The 17,536-nt window shown below is 45.4% G+C and overlaps 1 protein-coding gene across 6 annotated transcripts in view; it reads left to right on the top strand.

Moving 5' to 3' along the window:
• PTPN3 (protein tyrosine phosphatase non-receptor type 3) overlaps window positions 1–17,536 on the top strand; it is a 109,838-nt gene that overhangs the window by 57,417 nt on the left and 34,885 nt on the right. For 5 of the 6 annotated variants that reach the window (XM_079928028.1, XM_079928025.1, XM_079928026.1 and 2 more), the window contains 6 exons: window positions 1,854–1,942; window positions 3,098–3,161; window positions 4,525–4,697; window positions 7,746–7,880; window positions 10,491–10,667; window positions 16,320–16,415. In XM_079928028.1, coding sequence (XP_079784154.1) covers window positions 1,854–1,942; window positions 3,098–3,161; window positions 4,525–4,697; window positions 7,746–7,880; window positions 10,491–10,667; window positions 16,320–16,415 — 734 coding nt within the window. The remainder of the gene's footprint in view (window positions 1–1,853; window positions 1,943–3,097; window positions 3,162–4,524; window positions 4,698–7,745; window positions 7,881–10,490; window positions 10,668–16,319; window positions 16,416–17,536) is intronic. The other variant, XM_079928024.1, reaches the window with a different exon arrangement.

Here is a 17,536-nt window from a genome sequence, read left to right as displayed (position 1 = left end):
GGAAAAAGACACGGATCTTACAAAATATCAACTTTGGGACTTGACTTAATTTTTATTCCACTTGCAAATACTGTTTTGTCTGGTAGAACGTTGTGGAGCCCTTTCTTCAATGGTGAAGTGGGTTTTACATCTGCCTGAGTTGATCTGTGCTCCCCCCACCCCCAGGGTCTCATGAAGGTCCTGACGCCAGTTGATTACCTGTCTGCCTGACACCCCCGTGGTATCAGAGGGGGTTGGGTTACCCTTGGCTGTGCTGCATCAACCAAAGCCCCCTGAAAATCAGTAACTTGATATCACAGAGCTTATTTCTCAGTAGTTCAAAGGCTGTATGGGTCCCGGTGGCTCTCCAGGGCAGCACTCCTCCGTGCAGTGATTCAGCAGCCTAGGCTGCTTCCGTCTGGTGGCTTCACCATCTTCACATGTGGCCTCATGCTTGTCCCAAGGGAAGGGGAAGTTGGAGGGCTGCACACCAGCTCTTAAATGATCCGGCCCGGAGGGGACTCATCACTTCTGCTCGTTGTTCATCAGCCAATGAACTGTTGAGCAAAGCTGTTCATCAGCTAATCATACAGTCCTGCTCCGCAAGCTGGGAGGTTTGGAGATGGGCACGGGAACTGAGCGAACAGTGACTTTCCATGCTGCCGTGATGACCACAGAACCAGGAGATTTGAGACCCACGTCACTGGCCCACACAAAGCATTCACTTATTTCCTCATTCTGCACTTGATTTTTATTTTGTTTGCTAATTTTCTGTCCCACCTGCTTAATATTTCCCTATATTCTGATCCCAAGTATCACGTTTAATGCAACCCTGGTTTTCAACTTGCCAGTTTGGTTTTGCTTTAAGCGTGTGATTTCAGTTGGGTGCCCAACAGTGATTACTCTCTGGACTTTCCACAACGGGTAAGCAGTGTTTGCTTTGGCCAGTTTCTCCAACCCCCCGTGTTCACATCACTGTTCATAAATGATTTGTCCCACTATCTCTTGAGAGGTGAAGGGGATGAACGTTTTTATACCTACTGCATACCAATACGTTCTTATATTCTCTAAGTTCAGCTTGATAAAACTCTTTGAGGTGGGTTCGACAATCCTTATTGTACAAAAGGAAAAACTGAGGCCAGCAGCCCAGACCAACACAGCTAGTAAGTGGCAAACCTAAGGTTCACATCCAATGGTAACTCTGCCCCTTCTTTAAAATTACGAGTATCTGATTGGGTAAGTAGGGATATAGATGACTCAAGGGAAGGCACTGTTTATTTTAAAATTTTCATTCTCAAATGGATTTAATGGACTACGTCTTGTAGTCGCTGTATCTTCCTTTTATTACCTTCATTATCTATGGCAATGCCTAGCACATGGGCTCTTAATAAATGTTGACTATATTGGACTTATAAGCCATATTTTATTTTTCATTGGGTTTAGAATCAGCAGTTCTACACTTCATATTAATAGCTAAAGCCTTCTCAGTGATGGGAGTTGAGATTTGTTTAAAGCTGTGCGGGGGACGAGGCTTTTCTGATTTCAATATGGTGTCTGATACTAATCGTTGAAGATGTAAAGGCAAATGTTCATTTCTATGATTCTGTGGAATGAGTGAGCTTGCCTGGTGGTAACTTTGTAAACTGGCAGAACCCAGGTGTTGCTGTCAGGCAATGTATTTTCACCTTAGAAGAATTTGGTGCTAAGTACTTGGATCTTAAGTATCTGTTAAGAGGAGATTTTTGCCTGTTTTCTGTAATTTTCCTTTTGGAGCTTACATGTAGTGCTATTTATAAAAGCGTGGGTGCTTAAGTTACCGGAGGGCATAAGCATGACAGTAACACGCTGTGAATCTGAGATCTTCCTTTTTACAGGATCTGCACAGTTTAGATCTAATGATTGGAATTGCTTCTGTGGGCATCGCTGTGTACCGAAAATATATTTGCACAAGTTTCTATCCTTGGTAAGTGCAAACCGGTTCTAATTATTTTCTGAATCGTGCTTTAAAAATATGCTGAACAAAAGTAATGGTACCTCTAATTTTATACTGTTCTTTCTAAAGAAGGGACAGAGACTTTCTCCCAAGCTTTTACCTCTGACCTGTACAATTAATCCAGATTCAGTACTTGGGAAAATTAGTTTGGTTTTTATCAGCATCCCCTTCTTCCCCAGTCACCCTATGGTTTGGGATACCGTGTGAAACCTGGATAAAACAACACAAAGCAGGTTTTGGAGTTAAGGAATCCTTCCTGGGCGGCACATTAGCCAGGATTCGGAGAACTTCCTCTGGGCAGGAGCTGTATTTTCAGGGCAGTTCCTTAGTTACTAATTGAAGTTTTACCAAGTGCCCAGTTCTGGTCTAAAAACTCAGGGGATCCAGCAGACTTGAATCCTGACAAATCTGAGAAAGGCAGTGCTGTCCCCACTGTTCAGAAGGGCTCCATGGTGGAGGACTTGCGAGCACAAGCTCAGATCCTGGCTCCAAGCATTCCTGGCTTGAATGATCTTGAGCACTTACGCGCTGTCCCCCAGCCTCAGTTTCCTCATCTGAAAGCTGGGTATAATGATAGGTACTTTTCAGGAGTATTGCAAGTCTTAGTAGAGGGGCTGCTTGTAAGGCTTTTAAGTATAAAGAAGGCTGTTAATGGTGACTATCATTGTGTTACTGTGCAAACAATAGAAGGGCTACTTGACACACGGCTATTAAGTGGCTGTTAAGTTTGCGAAGCAGCTGGGATGCGGACGCAGGTCTGTCTGTCCTCCTCCTGCTGCTCCACACTGCCCTCAGCTGTCTTCCCCAGGTACACACCAGCCCTAGCAGAGCTGCAGTATCACAAAAGCAGCTGACAGCAGAGAGCGCATTGCCCATGGTCCTTGGTATTTAAGAGCTACATCATAAACCAGGGGCCCTGATGTGCCGCTCAGCTTCAGTCAGCTACTTAGTGTTTGGCCGAGGTGATGGGGCCGCCATCCTTTCTGCGCTGAAGCAAAGTCTAGGGAGCCGAGAGCCCCCAGCCATCACGATCGTGGACTAGAGAACACACGCCGAGAGGCTCCAGCTGCAACCTGGCTGCTCCCTGATGTGCTTCTTTTGTGTTGTGTTTTACTTTTTTTGCAGGGTGAACATTCTAAAAATTTCTTTCAAAAGGAAGAAATTCTTTATACATCAGCGACAAAAACAGGTGAGTTGTACCTATGCTTGTTTTGGTCCTTGTGCTTTTAGCCAGTTCAGCCCTTAGTCCTTCAGCAGGTGAAGGAATTTGTCGTACGTGTAACAGGGAAGAAAGAGCATTGCAAATGGTGGAAAGAAAGTGGGCATCAGGGTCCGGTGGGCCCTGCAGTCTTCTGTGTAATTCACTCTGCTTATCTGGCTGAGGAAGTCACTTGCTTTGCAGTCAGAGACGTTGGGTTCAGGTCCTAGCTCTTCCACTCACCAGTTGGGCGGGTTACTTAACCTCCTGTAGTCTGAGTTACAGGAATGCAACAATGCCCAGTCCTCAGGGAATCATCACATTTAGATAGAAGCACCATTGATCACAGCACCTGGCCGAGCCCACTGCAGAGTAGCAACAAAAGTCAGCAAGGTCAGTTCCTTCCCTTGATGTGTTTAAAATGCACGGCGGCCTTGCGTATATGTCTCATAGGAGGAGTCTGCAGCTCTCCAGATAACTCAGTTTGGTTTTCCACACGGAGAAGAGCAACTTAGAGGTGAGAGAACCCACAGCTAGTGAAGTGGAGGAGCTGGAATTTGAACTGGTCGTTATGCATCTGAGATGCCCGCTCTTCCCACGACACCGCACTCTGTCTTGTCAGGCTGCATATTTTTCACTTACTGTCACTACGTCATTTCCCAATTTTCCAAAGATAACATGTACCTAAAATGGCTCCACATCACAATAAACTCTTAGGACTGAGAGCACGAAAGCTCAGAGAAAACTAGGACTAGAATCTGGGTCTCCCGAGCCCCAGATGCAAAATTCAAGGTGCCGTAAAAAGGCACAGGATGGTAATTTAACATGAGAACAGAAAACCTGAACTCAGGTAGCATGGAGGTAGAGCAAATGATCAAAATGATTATTATAAGCGAGCACTAGATCTGACTCTCTTTGTGGAAAGCAAATAGAGAAACCCAAAGCATTATAAGATTCCTGTCATTTGATAGGTGAAAGATGATTTCTTCAGGGGAGAGATTTTTCCCAGAGCTAAATTTTGAAAGGAATGTATCAGACAGCCCTTATCTGGTTGCTCCAAATATATCCGACCTAGAAATGTAGGCAGGTGTGAAATGAAAGCGTTCATGAAAGACCACAGATGATGATGAAGAGTAGACTCTGGTCGTCTTTATTACCACGTTCATAAAGATGGTTAACAAATCCTGCTGCTGAATATTCTTAGAACCCTGTTTTTGTGGCCTAAGGAATTTTGAAACCAGTTTTCTGCTGTCCATTGTCTCTTACTTGATAACCACCGATGTGGGCATGAAATGCTTGAGACCCTGCTCCTACATCTGTGTACATGAAATCTCTACTGTGTTTTTCCTCCCAGACTGAATCCAGGGAACACATAGTGGCCTTCAACATGTTAAATTACCGATCTTGCAAAAACTTATGGAAATCCTGTGTCGAGCACCATACATTCTTTCAGGCAAAGAAGCTACTACCTCAGGAAAAGAATGTTCTGTCTCAGTACTGGACTCTGGGCTCTAGGAACCCCAAAAAGTGAGTATATGCTTTAGGGACAGTCTCCACGCTAGGCTGAGAAATGAACATGTCCTGGTCACCCCTGGGGAGTAAACATCCTCAGGGGGAGGGACGTCTTTGCCCAGGGGCGCCGGCCCTGAGGCCAGAGCTGCTGGTGGGTCTAGAACCATGGGTGAAAGTCTGCTGGGGCCGCAGTGTGTCTTTCCACACACGCAGGCGCTTCTCCTGTTCCTGTCACTTGCTTCTGCCTGCTCAACTCTGTAACACTCAGAGCCCCCAAGCAGCCGGCATTGGAACAGCTCCGTCATGTCACGCCAAGGGAAGCACAAGGCTGTGACTAAGGGTCATCTTGGTGCCATTAAGACAGCCTCTCCCACTGAACAGTAATTCCATAAGGCGCTCTATAATAACGAATGAGCAGAAATAAAGATTTCCAGAGTCGGGTGACTTTTTGGCATATACTACATCCAGCAATCACAAGATAGTAACAGTAATAATTACAGTTGACGACTACTGAGTGCTTACCTTGTTCCATGCACATACTTCATTATGCTTCATTCTTTCTTTTTATATGTTTAATCCTTACAGCAATTCCATGTGTGCTATTATCCGTAGGAATGATATTTAAAATACTTAATGACTAGTAAATAAATCTATACATTTTAAACTTTTAGACTACAGTGTGTTCTCATGCAGTTTATATTTTTGTATATGTTTTTATTCTAAGATGTAGGATACAAGATGTATTATAAATACTTGCCTTCTAAATATAAGATGTAGCAGAAATTCCATATCAAATTATTTTCTAAATTGGTTGGGAAAGTTATTTTTGTGATTTTTATTTTAATTGATGTGGCTGTTACTACAAATGGTGCCCCTGTCTGAGCCCTTATCTGATATGTGGGACTGTACCAGACCATTCCAGTGGCTTTCCTATTGCATGGTAATCAGTTGATAGCTTTCTCAATTGAATAAGTAGTAAATGTCTGTTAGTATCAGTGATAGTATTGATATTTATGGTGCTAAATGCTCTGAGCTTCTGATGAACCAAGAGCAAATATATTTTCCAAGATTTTGTGTTCTAATACCGTCCAGTATTTTTACACATTCGGTAGCTCTATTTCTGAACGTGCCGTAAACGTAACTTGCTGGAATGTAGCATTTACTTTAGTTGGACTTAATCCTCTCGGTGAGCTGAGAAGTGGCATTGAGAGCAACTAAAAGCTTGGACTGTCTTACAGAAGGCTGGGTTAAAATCTGACCTACATCAGTTTTAATTTAATTTGCTTCTTCAATTTCTTCATCTGTAAAATGCAACCAACACGGAGGATTTTTTTTTTTTTTTTTTTTTTTTGGTTCTCCATCGTGGCAGGAAAAACTACCCCTGTTTTTGTGGCTTAAAGCAGTAACCATTATATTATATCTCAAGATCTTGTGGGTCAGGCGTTCGGGAAGGGTGTGGCCAGATGATCCTTCCTCTCCGTGCAGTATGTAGACTAGGGTTTCTCAGTGAGATGCAGCTGGTGGCCGGGCCGGGCTGAGGGTCCGGGACCACTTCTCTCCCACACCGGGTGCCTTTGATGGAATGATCAGAAGGCTGGACCCGTCTGGACCCCCACCCTCTCTGTGTGTTCTCAGGGCCTCTCACAGGGTAGTTGGATTTCTTACACAGAGGCTTGGGACTGCAAGAGCCGAAGGCAGAGGTGGCCGGTCGTCTTAAAGGCTAGGCCCATACCTGGCACAGCTACTCTTGGTCAAAGCAGTCCCAGGCCAGCCTGGGTTCAAGAGTCAGAGAACTTGCAGCCGTTTTTAATCTGCCACTAGGGGTCACTTGGGACACGGTGGGTGGCTCAGTGGCCACAGGTCAGCAGTTCTTGACCACCAATACCAGCTTCAGCATACTGGCAAATCTCATCCCTCATTCTCTCCATTTCATAGATGGAGAAACTGAGGCTTAGGTTACGTGATTTGCCCAACCCCTAGAGATGCCGCTATACATTTGCATATTGGGCCCTCTGAAACTTATTCGGTATTTTCCAAGCTTATGGGACAGTGGAACACTTCTTTTTCCAAAGAGTACCTGTTAATAACCTGTGACGCATACTTTGGGGAGCTGCTACATTAAACCTTTGAATCAACCAGCTTGCTCCCCTCATTCCGATGATGTGCTCTCAATCAACGGTAATTTGGTTTCTGATGTAGATTCTCGTGGTGATGCTTCTGTGAGCATTTTGATTAGGGTGACAACCGTACTTCCCATTGAAAATTAGTACATTGATATTCTAGAGGGTGTGCTTCGTGTTACCTATGTTCTTGTGGTTTTTCTGTCCTGTGTTTTGTTGGGGTGATGGTTTAGGCTGCAAGGAATAGCGTGGAATGTTTTAATGAGACATTAAAACATTGTTTAAAATTTAGAAATGCCAGAACTGAGTTTCCCCGAAACTGGCTTCAAACTCCATCCTCTCAAATAATTCATTCTCTGAAGGGTCTGGAGAGCTGAGATTTAAATTCTCTAGGTATAAATAAAATTTGAAAGTAACCTTCAGGGTGGCACATTCAGAGAACATGGCCTGAAACTCTGCTGTCTAAGCATAGTTTCTCAGGTCTGCTCTTAAAGAGTTCTGAGTGATTTACAGTGACGGTCTCCGCCAGCTAGGATGACAAAGAACACTGGGAAGCATGGTTAATGTTTGTACTCATGCCAGTGTGCGTAAAGTGAGCATTCCTTGAAGTTACTTGAACTGTATTTCAGTGTTAATCCTGAAATTCCTTCTATCTGGTAAGGCTTGGTTATATTCTGAAAGCAGTTTTGTTGCTTGAAATAGTAAGGGCAAGAAAATATTTTTTCACCCGAAGAGAAGACATCACATAAGGAAAAGCTAGGACAGAAAGGAATCCCTTCTGACCCGTGTACCTCCACCCCTGGTAACCTCTGCTGGGGTCATCAAGGTGTTAATCAGTCATCCGTCAGGGAGGGAGCGTGTGTAGACATGTTTCGCTTACGCTGTCACTTCTTTCTCGTCGAATATGTCAGTGTAGAAAGTGAACCTACATCTGGTTTTTCAGGTCTGTAAATAACCAGTATTGCAAAAAAGTGATCGGAGGGATGGTCTGGAACCCGGCCATGCAGAGATCTTTATCCGTGGAACATTTAGAAACCAAGAGTCTACCGTCTCGGTCTCCTCCTATTACTCCCAACTGGTATGTCTTCCTTTTTTGGTATTACCTACCGGTAAACACTTTACTTCTTTTAAAAACTCAATACAAATAAAAACATAACTACAGGTGGCCTATGGTCAGAGTTTACATTTGCATGTTTGTTGCAGAAGTAACTATTTTTGTGAAATGCACAAGTCTAGCTAAACATTTTCTTTAGTGTATGACGCTGGGATGTTCTTTTTTAAAATGTTATTTGGTCTAAATAAATTTGAGCACTGCAGCTTACTGAAATGCTGCTCTTGAAATTAGCATATTCAGGTTTTGAGAAGTCCTGTGATAAAGAAGCATGTTTAACTTTATTTAATCTCACATTTCCCATTAATGTCAAACAAAATAAACTTTGAGAAAACATAGTAAAGGCATGTAATACAACTGATGTAAGGACGTGTGACCCTCAGCAATAGTAGCAAAGGCACATAGGAAAGTAGCCTGCCAACTTTTAAGATGATGGACTCAGCTTAAAAAGAAGGAAGTGGCAGGGCTTCCCCGGTGGTGCAGTGGTTGAGAGTCCGCCTGCCGATGCAGGAGACACGGATTCATGCCCCGGTCCGGGAGGATCCCACATGCTGCGGAGCGGCTGGACCCGTGAGCCATGGCCACTGAGCCTGCGCATCCAGAGCCTGTGCTCCTCAACGGGAGAGGCCACAACAGTGAGAGGCCCGCGTACCGCAAAAAAAAAAAAAAAAAAAAAAAAAGAAGGAAGTGGCAGTTTGGCAAAGTGGGAAGGGCACTGGGTTTGTAACTGGAAGACCCGGACTCAGATTTTGACTCTCCTGTTCGTTAACAAGTTTGTTTACCTCTCTGGTCTCAGTCTTTCCATCTGTAAAGGGATTGAATGACATAATGTACAAGTGCTTTGTAAACTATACAAAAAGGATCAGGTAGAATTATTATTGTTGTTTTTGTTATTGTTGTTATTGTTATTTTATTATAATGTTCCTCAAAGACATCAGGCCATTTTGTGAATGCCTTCAAAAGAGCCAGGCATCATCAGAAGGCGAAACCAAGCCAGGAACATTGCCCCAGCCCCACCTTGAAATAAGGGTATGGCTTTCTGTTCATTGCATGATAGGGTGCACCTGTAAATTCTCAAAGAGTGAGCTACCAGGACTAAGGGGCATTCTAACATGCAGGCCAAAAAAGGAGCTGTTGTGCCGGGCCGCTGGGTAAGGGCCCTTCACTGGGGCCTAATGCTCTGGGCAGGGATGGTGATGGTGTTTAGTGTCGGAAATCATAACATGACTGAATAGATTGGTTCTTGGTTTCCTAGATTTAGGCACTCATCCTACAGTAGTAAATTTATGCTATAACGTGGCAGCTTAATTTGTCTGAAGGTCTCTTAGGCAGCAGTGCCAGGGCCCCAGAACAGAGGCCGGGACAGCGTCCAGGAGAGCAGCTGGAGTGGACGTTGCCACGCCAGTGGACTGTAGCTCTTACTGCTATTTATAGGTCCTCTTCTGAGGAATCACAGACCTTTCCACTCTGCTTTGGACACAGTGTTATTGATTATCGGGGCCCAAGGGGATTGCAAATAGTGGAGGCTCTGACAGTCCCAAGGAGAAATGGCTAACAAAGGAGCGGAAGATGCAAAAACAGGGAAAATGAAATTTAGAAAGCTCAGCAGCCTGGGATCACCCACTGCAGGAGCCGATGCCCAGGTGCTGCCCCAGGTGTCACCCCAGGCATCCTGGGGACATTGCTTCATTTGATTCATTTTCAGGAGCCAGGTAGGTACAACTGAGGCTCAGAGAGGTGGTGTGACTTGCCTCATGTCACACAGCTACTGCTGCTATTGGAGGGACAGGGCAGTGCTGGGGCTATGCCCATCTAATACCACATAAGATATAGATGTATATATATACATATATATATACACACATATATATATATATATTTTTTTTTTTTTGCGGTACACGGGCCCCTCACTGTTGTGGCCTCTCCCGTTCCGGAGCACAGGCTCTGGACGCGCAGGCTCAGCAGCCGTGGCTCACGGGCCCAGCCGCTCCGCGGCATGTGGGATCTTCCCAGACCGCGGCACGAACCCGTGTCCCCTGCATCGGCAGGCGGACTCTCAACCACTGCGCCACCAGGGAAGCCCCATAAGAGATACATTTTAAAAAGCAAACATTTCTTCTTGGATCAAGTGAGATTCGCATGAAGGGATGTAGTTGAAATAAGTCTGCCGAAAAACTTACTTTAGCTTCTAAACCCTTACTTATACCATACAAATGAATCAGAAAAATTGTCTGATGAGCAGTCAATAAAGCCTGTTTACACATTGCGAGCTTGAGTTCTCCTGGAAGAATAACTCCCCCTAAATCAACACTCAATAACTTCCCAGAGAGCAAAAACCAGTCTCATCTGCCCTGTTTATAAAGCTGAGGAGCTGAACCGCTGGGCTAAGAATATCTGGGACCACGTGGCCCTTGGTAGATTCTAGTGTAGTAATGGGTTAACTGGCTCTTAAGTTCCAACAGCATCAGCAAAGGCATCCTTCGAAAGGTCAGAGCACAAAGTTAGGTCACTGGTGTCTGATAAAATTCCTAAGTAGAATCTGCTTTCTGCGCTTCACACTGAACCTTTCCCCACCAGGCGAAGTCCTCGACTCCGGCACGAAATCCGAAAGCCACGACACTCTTCCGCAGACAACCTTGTGAACGAAATGACGTACATCACTGAAACGGAAGATGTGTTTTACACCTACAAGGGCTCCATGTCCCCTAAAGACAGCGATTCTGAGATTTCTCAGAACCGAAGCCCACACCGAGAGTAAGAAACTTGTGTTCCTCTCTTTCTTTGTGTCTGCTTGTTTGAGCTGTTGAGGAATTTGCTCAGGCCCAATGGCCGTTTAAGAGGAGGCAAGGGCTGGAGCCTGCAGCCAGCTCCCCAGGGTGCTGTCTGCCAGGCCAAGAACATCATCACGCTCTCCCTTCCCCGGCAGGAAGACAGGCTGTGTGCCTGGGGTCAAGAGCTTGCCCTGCTTTTTGTCAACAACAGTGACATACTGTCCACACGCTTGTTAGCTCTCCTGAATAGTGTTCTCGCCAGTTCACGAGCAAAGCCCAGTTTAAGCCATTTCATGCTCCAGAGGTTGTAGACATGTTAACTATAGTAGTATTTCTCTCGATTGTCAGAGTTTGACCACTGCAGGATTCCCTGTCGCTGGAGATGTGCTTATTTTCTAGCTGTCCACAGAAAGCCTTCTCAGAACCACATTATGTCCTCGGGTTTTTGTTCTTTTTGTTTTTAATGGTCAGTATAAAGAAAAAACATTCGGAGAACATCTCTGATTTTCTTTGTTAAATTTTTGTCAAGGACAGTGTGCATCAAATTCTTTTATGTCCCCACTTTCCTTTTTTAACGCCCTTCACATTTCAAGGTCAGGAGAAACTATGTCTCTCCTAAAATACTGGCTTGAGTCCTTTTATTATTCAGTAAGATAATATCTAATTCAGTAGTTCCCTGTTTGACTTGATTACCAGGGAGCTCAGAGCTGCATGTCAGGCTCAATTGCATTAGCTTCCCATAGCTCAGGTTCCTGATCTAGTCCCTACTCTTCCTTCCTTGCTTTATTAATGGGTCTGATTTTTTCTCTTGTTTTAATGAATTCACTGTTCTACCATATCTGCACATTTTAGAGTAAGCGATCTCAAATCATTTTTTTGAAGTGGACAAGATATAGATCGTAAATTAAATGACATAAAGTATTATAGGAATGGATCATCTATTAGGAAGTCAACCATGATCCTTGAGTATCCATTCAGTTAAGTCCCATGCTGTGCCCAAAATATAGAAACATATAATGCTTCCCCTAATAGCAAAGGATTAGCAAGAAGGCACTTCAGTTAATCTGTAAATTTTTACCACTCTAGCTACTAGGATTAAAGCATTAAACGCATCCCGATTGTACTGTAGGCATCACAGGTGAATAACAGATCTCACTTCGCACTTAAGTGCGAAGTTGCTACTTCTCTGCTGTCCCTGACCACAGCAAACATAGTTTCCAGCTTTTGTGTTCTTAACACCTCTGATTAAATAATCCTCTGGTCATTATTTCCTTGTGACCTGAGCTTGGATGATGCTTTTGTTGAAACGATCACTATCTCTTGCTCCAACTTGCAGCCTCGCTGAGGTTAGAGTGGAAGGGTGTAAGTTCCTTTGCGTGACACTGGTTTTGCAGTTCTAGGTCTACAAGGGCAGGAGTGCAGGCACGCATGACTTGAGCCAGTTTGAGTCTGTCAGGGGCTGTGTTGCTTTGGTAAAAGGAGAAGGAGGGTTTAGGGAACTGACCGAGGGCTCTGGGATGCCCAGTCACACCCTTCCTGTCAGATCCTCCTGCTGTGGTTTGCAAATCCATCATGGAATTGTGGAGCTTCTGGACCTTCCCTGTCCAGTACAGTAGCCACTAGTCATGTGTGGCTATTCAGATGGAAATTATTTAAAATAAAATAAAATTTAAGTTCAGTTCCTCAGTCACACAAGCCTCATCTCAAGTGCTGAAGAACCACATAAGCAGTGGCTACCATATTGGACAGCACAGATGCAGTACATGTCCAGGTGCTGGCTGGAGGAGAGATGAATTCTGTCCAGTGGTATATGGATGTCTTAAAGGGCTACACTCACTGCCGAGTCCTGCAGCACACTTTGTACACCCTTTGCTGCTCATTGACGGAATGTGAAGGTGAATTAGACAAGCCTTTGCTTTCAGGGACCTCCAGGCCAGCTGGGCAAATAGCACATTATCAGCCTTCATCGTCACACTGTGGGGCTCTGTCACTTTGGTGAAAGGAGAACAGAGTTTGGGCAAATGCGGGTTCTGAGAAGCCTGATTACAGGTCCTAGGTCCGATCTTCCTTCTGTGGTCTATAATTCCATCTTCCTTCCCCACCATGGAATTAGAGCATCTAGAGCTTCACAGGCCAATACAGCCACACACAGATGGCTATTTAAGTTTATTAAAACTCAGCTGAGAATTCACTTCCTCAGGCCCGGTTCGATTTAAGTAATTTCTAGCCCTACTCACCCCTAGGCGTTGCACATCGGTTCTTCCTGAAACTCCTCCATGAGACATAAAAAGATGTATGATCCTGGGGCACTTTTTATTTTGCAGTGAAATGTTAAAAGTAGCAAATAATGGTGATGCAAACGCAGCCTTCCTTGCCATGTCTTTGCCAGGTGAGCCAACAGTAGATGGCTCACAGAATCGAGTTAGCGGCTGTGCTTTGCAAGTGGGGCGAACAGTTGAAAGAGTTCAGCCCCTAGCACCTCACTTAAGTAGGGGACCCCTTCCTGCTGGCAGGAAGCCACCTTCTGCTGGGTTTTCAGAGGCAGCTGGCCTCCCTGAGAGTCTGGTGGCCCTCCATTGACCAAGGCAAGAAGGGAAGGTTAGTCTGTACTTGGAGAAAAAACTGCGGTGGTGTCTTCAGTGAGTACAGTCATCCCTCGGTACCCAAGGGGGATTGGTTCTAGGACCCTCACAGATACCAGAATCCATGTAAAATGGCTAAGTGTGGTTGGCCCTTCGTATCCCCGGATTTAATTCGATCTGTGCTTGGTTGTATCCACAGCTACCCAGGGTGGGCTACAGTATTTTCAAAATGTTTAAAAAACATCGCACATGCTTTATACAACACATTAGTGTGTTAAGAGGCAAAAGGAAGTATCCTGTCAGAAATCAGATGAATAACATCACAGACAGCAAGGAGAGTTCCTTTTAGAAAGAAGAATGAAGTGTAATGTTCTGTACCCATGTAAACAAGAGGAAGAAAGAGAGAAAGGAAGAAACAGAGTGGTTCGACTTTGGCTCTAAACCTTAGTGGTGCAGTTCAGACTCTGGACATCATCCTAGTGGATAAGTCACCTTGGTTTGTTCCGTATTTATAGCAGCGCAGCAGAGTTTATGGTTAGTTACGAGTCCTTGGCAGTTTGCTTTATGCCCGAGTAGGCTGTCCTCTTGTTACTCTCGCAGACATTCTATGTTCCTTTCCTTGTTTCAGAGCCAAGGCCAAGATCTGCAGAGAAGGAAGTTTCCAAAAACAAAAACAACCCACCACCCAGGAAAATGGGAGGGGGTGTTTCCCAAGGGAAAAAAATGACTTTGCAGAGCAGAAGCTGGAGGAAAACAAATTTGAGGGCGGATGAGGGTTGTGTTTGAAGAACTTCTCCTCAGTGAATGGGGCTTGGTGCCTTTGCTATTTGCCTACTTCCTTCTTTAGAGCCTGCCTTGTTCCAAGGACAGGGGACAGCTGTCGGCTTTTATTTCCAAACTTCTGTACCCACAACAATGTGAATATACTTAAATGCTACTGAACTGTAAACTTGAAAATGGTTAAGATGGTAAATTTTATATTATGTGTATTTCACCACTATTTAAAAAAATGTTTTTAAATAGCTTCTCTGCATTGGAAGGAACTTTGGGAATCCCCTTCTTCAGCTGCATCACCAGTGTAGGAATTCCCTCTGCCCTGTCACCTGGTCACCCTGCCGGTGATGGGCAGCTCTCCTGCCGTGTGGCAGCCTGTTCTCTAGTTGGACAACCCAGTGGTCCAAGCTGTGTCTCCCCACAGGAGACCAGCCAGCGACAGGGTTTCATTGGGAGTTTTGTGTCCACTTGCCCTGCACCTTGCCTGCACTTCACTTGGTCTTGGGCCACTTACATGTGGACAGCTGACGAATACCTTAAACCCGGCCTGGCCTGATCTCAGCTCATCATCTTCTGTCCAGCCTGTGGCTCCTCCTGTCTTGGTGAGTGGGGCCACGTTTCAGAACCACCCAGTGGGCCCCGATGGGAACTTCAGGCATCCTCGACAACTCCTTCTCTTCCGCCTGCGTCATCTAGTTTCTCACCTGTTGATTCTCCCTCATGAACATCCCTTGACCTGGACCCCTCCGCCGTCCACCCCGCACTGCCCCTGTGTAGCCGCCATCGTCTCTCGAAGGGACAGTTGCAATAGTGCCCCAAGTGTCCTCCTGTCTCTAGTCTCTCCTCCTTCCAGAACATCCTTAACAAGGGTAACAGGCTCATTTTCCTGAAATTTATGCCCAAGCATGTCACTCCCCCGCTTAAATGCCTTTTCTGTGCTTTTTCAAAATTTCATGCCTCTGCAAATACCACTGAAGTTTTTTTATTACGAGAGTTTTGCCTAAAATGTAGGGCTGGCCAAAAAGTTTGTTCGGGCTCTTCCATAAGATCTTATGGAAAATCCCAAAGGAACTTTTTGGCCCACCCAACACTTTCTTCTTCCCTCTTGACTACCTGTTTAAACTTCTACTGGTTTATCTTTCAGACTCAAGCGCCCCCTCCTCTGTGAAGCCTCTCCTGGCCTCCCACTGTATGCTAGACATCTGAGCATCTCCATTACAGCATGATGATAATATTTGATTCCTTTTCTATCTTAAACTAGACAGCGAGCTCTTTGAGGCCAGGGATAGAGCCCTGTTCACCTCTCCTTCCCCCAGACCTGGCGTGGTGCCTGACACTTCATGATATTCCGTGACTACTCTGATGGATGGACAGGTGAATGGGGAGACGGTCACATGAAGCAGGATGTGGCCCTTGGCTAAAGTACAAACAAGCTCCCAAGTTTTTACAGTGGGAACCCCCTCTGCCACTTCCACGGCAGGCCCCCGTATCACACAGCGTCTAATCTGCACGCCAAGGACTCAGATTTCCTGTAACGAGTCTGGGTTACCTGTCTTCTGTGAGCAGGTCCCCATGGTAGGTGCTGCTGCAGGCTCTGTGTCAATGAGAAATTCTCATCAAAGAGTTCAAGCATGAATTGACGGAAATTCAACAAGTGCTTTCTTGCCCTTAAGTTATCGCAACGTCTGAGTGGGCAGCCTGGGGACAGGTGCATGACCCTTGATTCCATGCGTGATGAGACGTAGAGCTCAGACAGCGGCATCTCTGACCCACATTCCCTCAGCCACCTCCGCAGCTTCTTGAGTGAAGTTTCCATCTCGGGCCCTTGGCATGTATCGCAGAGATAAAAGAGTATCACCTGAAGAACGTCTCCATGTCGTAACACCCCTACCACGAAGACATGCTTTCTATTACTCGGTGATCCTTATGTCGGGATCCATGTGAGATATCTGGCTTTGTGTTAAGTACACCAGGAGAGGACTAGGCAGAGGACTAGGGTCTCTCCTGACCTCGAGAAGCTCATAGACTCGAGAGAGAAATGCCACGTGGAATGGCCCCTATTCTATCACCACCATAGCCAGTGCCTCCTTGCGGGCGCCCAGTGAGAGCTGTGAAACCCTCAGTGGGAGCACAGCTTTGCTTGGCTAACAGGTTTGTGCGGGGGTGGGGGGGGACGCGGGGGCCTTTGTCATTCTCTAGGGTGTAGAAAAGAATGGTATGAAAAGCATCACCCAGGAAGTCCTGCCATTTTAACTGTCTCTAACCTTGCTTCCCCTCAGAGAAATGAACTCTGTCCTGGCTTTTGTTTCCGATGACTACCGCATTTACAGTTCTGAAGCGTCGGCTTCTGAGGGCGAGCACCCGTTTGTCTGCCGGTCAGTCTGTCTGTCTGTCTGTCTCTGCCCCTTTCACCCCAGGGAGCTGGGGTGGCCAGTGTCTCCCTGGCCACTCTGGCTCTCCGACGGCAGTGACGGTCTCCCTTCCGGCCTCAGGAGCAAATCAGTTGCTTCAGCTCCCTCCTGCTACCCCTTTCTTTGCCCCTTTCACAGCTACCCACTGAAACCCCAGGGGTTCCCCTCTTCTCTCCGTCCTCATCCACTGGGCTCTCCCCTCGGTTGCACCTCACGTCCTGCCCTGGTAGGGAGGAAGGCCACTTGGTGTGGCGTCTTCACTCCTGGCATCCCTGTGCTGCGTCCAGCTGCCACCTTCTTGTTGCTTCCTGTCATCACATGTCCTCCTCGCCATCTGTCTGTCCATCCTCCACACTGAGCGGAGCATTACTGCAGCCTACAGGGAACGTCTGTACATGGTTGATCAGCCAAAAAAATATTGTCATGTTTAATAAATTACCGTCTGAGAGTAAGCTCTCCACCCCTACTTAGAAAATGGGATTGGACACATAATGACATTGAATATGTTATTTTTAGTACTATGGGCTGTTTGGGATAGACCATTACATTTTCTACTGAAAAAGAAAAATACTTTAAAACCTTATAAGATGTCATCTAAATTCTATATAATGTAATTCGAAATTCAGAATTTAGAAATTAAATATAATGAATACAGAAATACAGTTTACTGAAAAGTCTGTTGTCTTCTGCTTTGTCACCTTGCTCTTCTGTTTAAATGTCATCACCCTTTCCATCGCTCTCATCTCCAGATTCTTCCAAATGTTTGAAGTATGAATGCTATTTGCGGCTTCACAGTAAAGGTTCAGGTCCACCCCTAGAGCTGGAAATGGCTTTTCCTAAACCTCTTTGGCTTTATCTTAGCAACTTCCAAGTTTCCCTTTCTGCCACTAGGAGGTGCTCTTATAAACATCAAAACTTAGAAAAGTTGCCCAACTTCGGGAGAATTTTTTTTTTTAGCTTCCTTTTAAGTAAATTAAAGTCTCATTTATTTTCAGTCTGAAAACATACCACTAGTACATAACAAAATGTCCTCTCTCTGAAATGCCTTCCCATCCAACTTGAAAACCTTAAGGCCAAACTCTTCT

This window comes from Stenella coeruleoalba (assembly GCF_951394435.1).
Source record: "Stenella coeruleoalba genome assembly, chromosome: 7".
In the NCBI taxonomy this organism is placed as follows: Eukaryota; Metazoa; Chordata; class Mammalia; order Artiodactyla; family Delphinidae; genus Stenella; species Stenella coeruleoalba.
The sequence above is the reverse complement of the archived record's forward strand: the minus strand, read 5'-3'. Positions and strand labels throughout refer to the sequence as shown.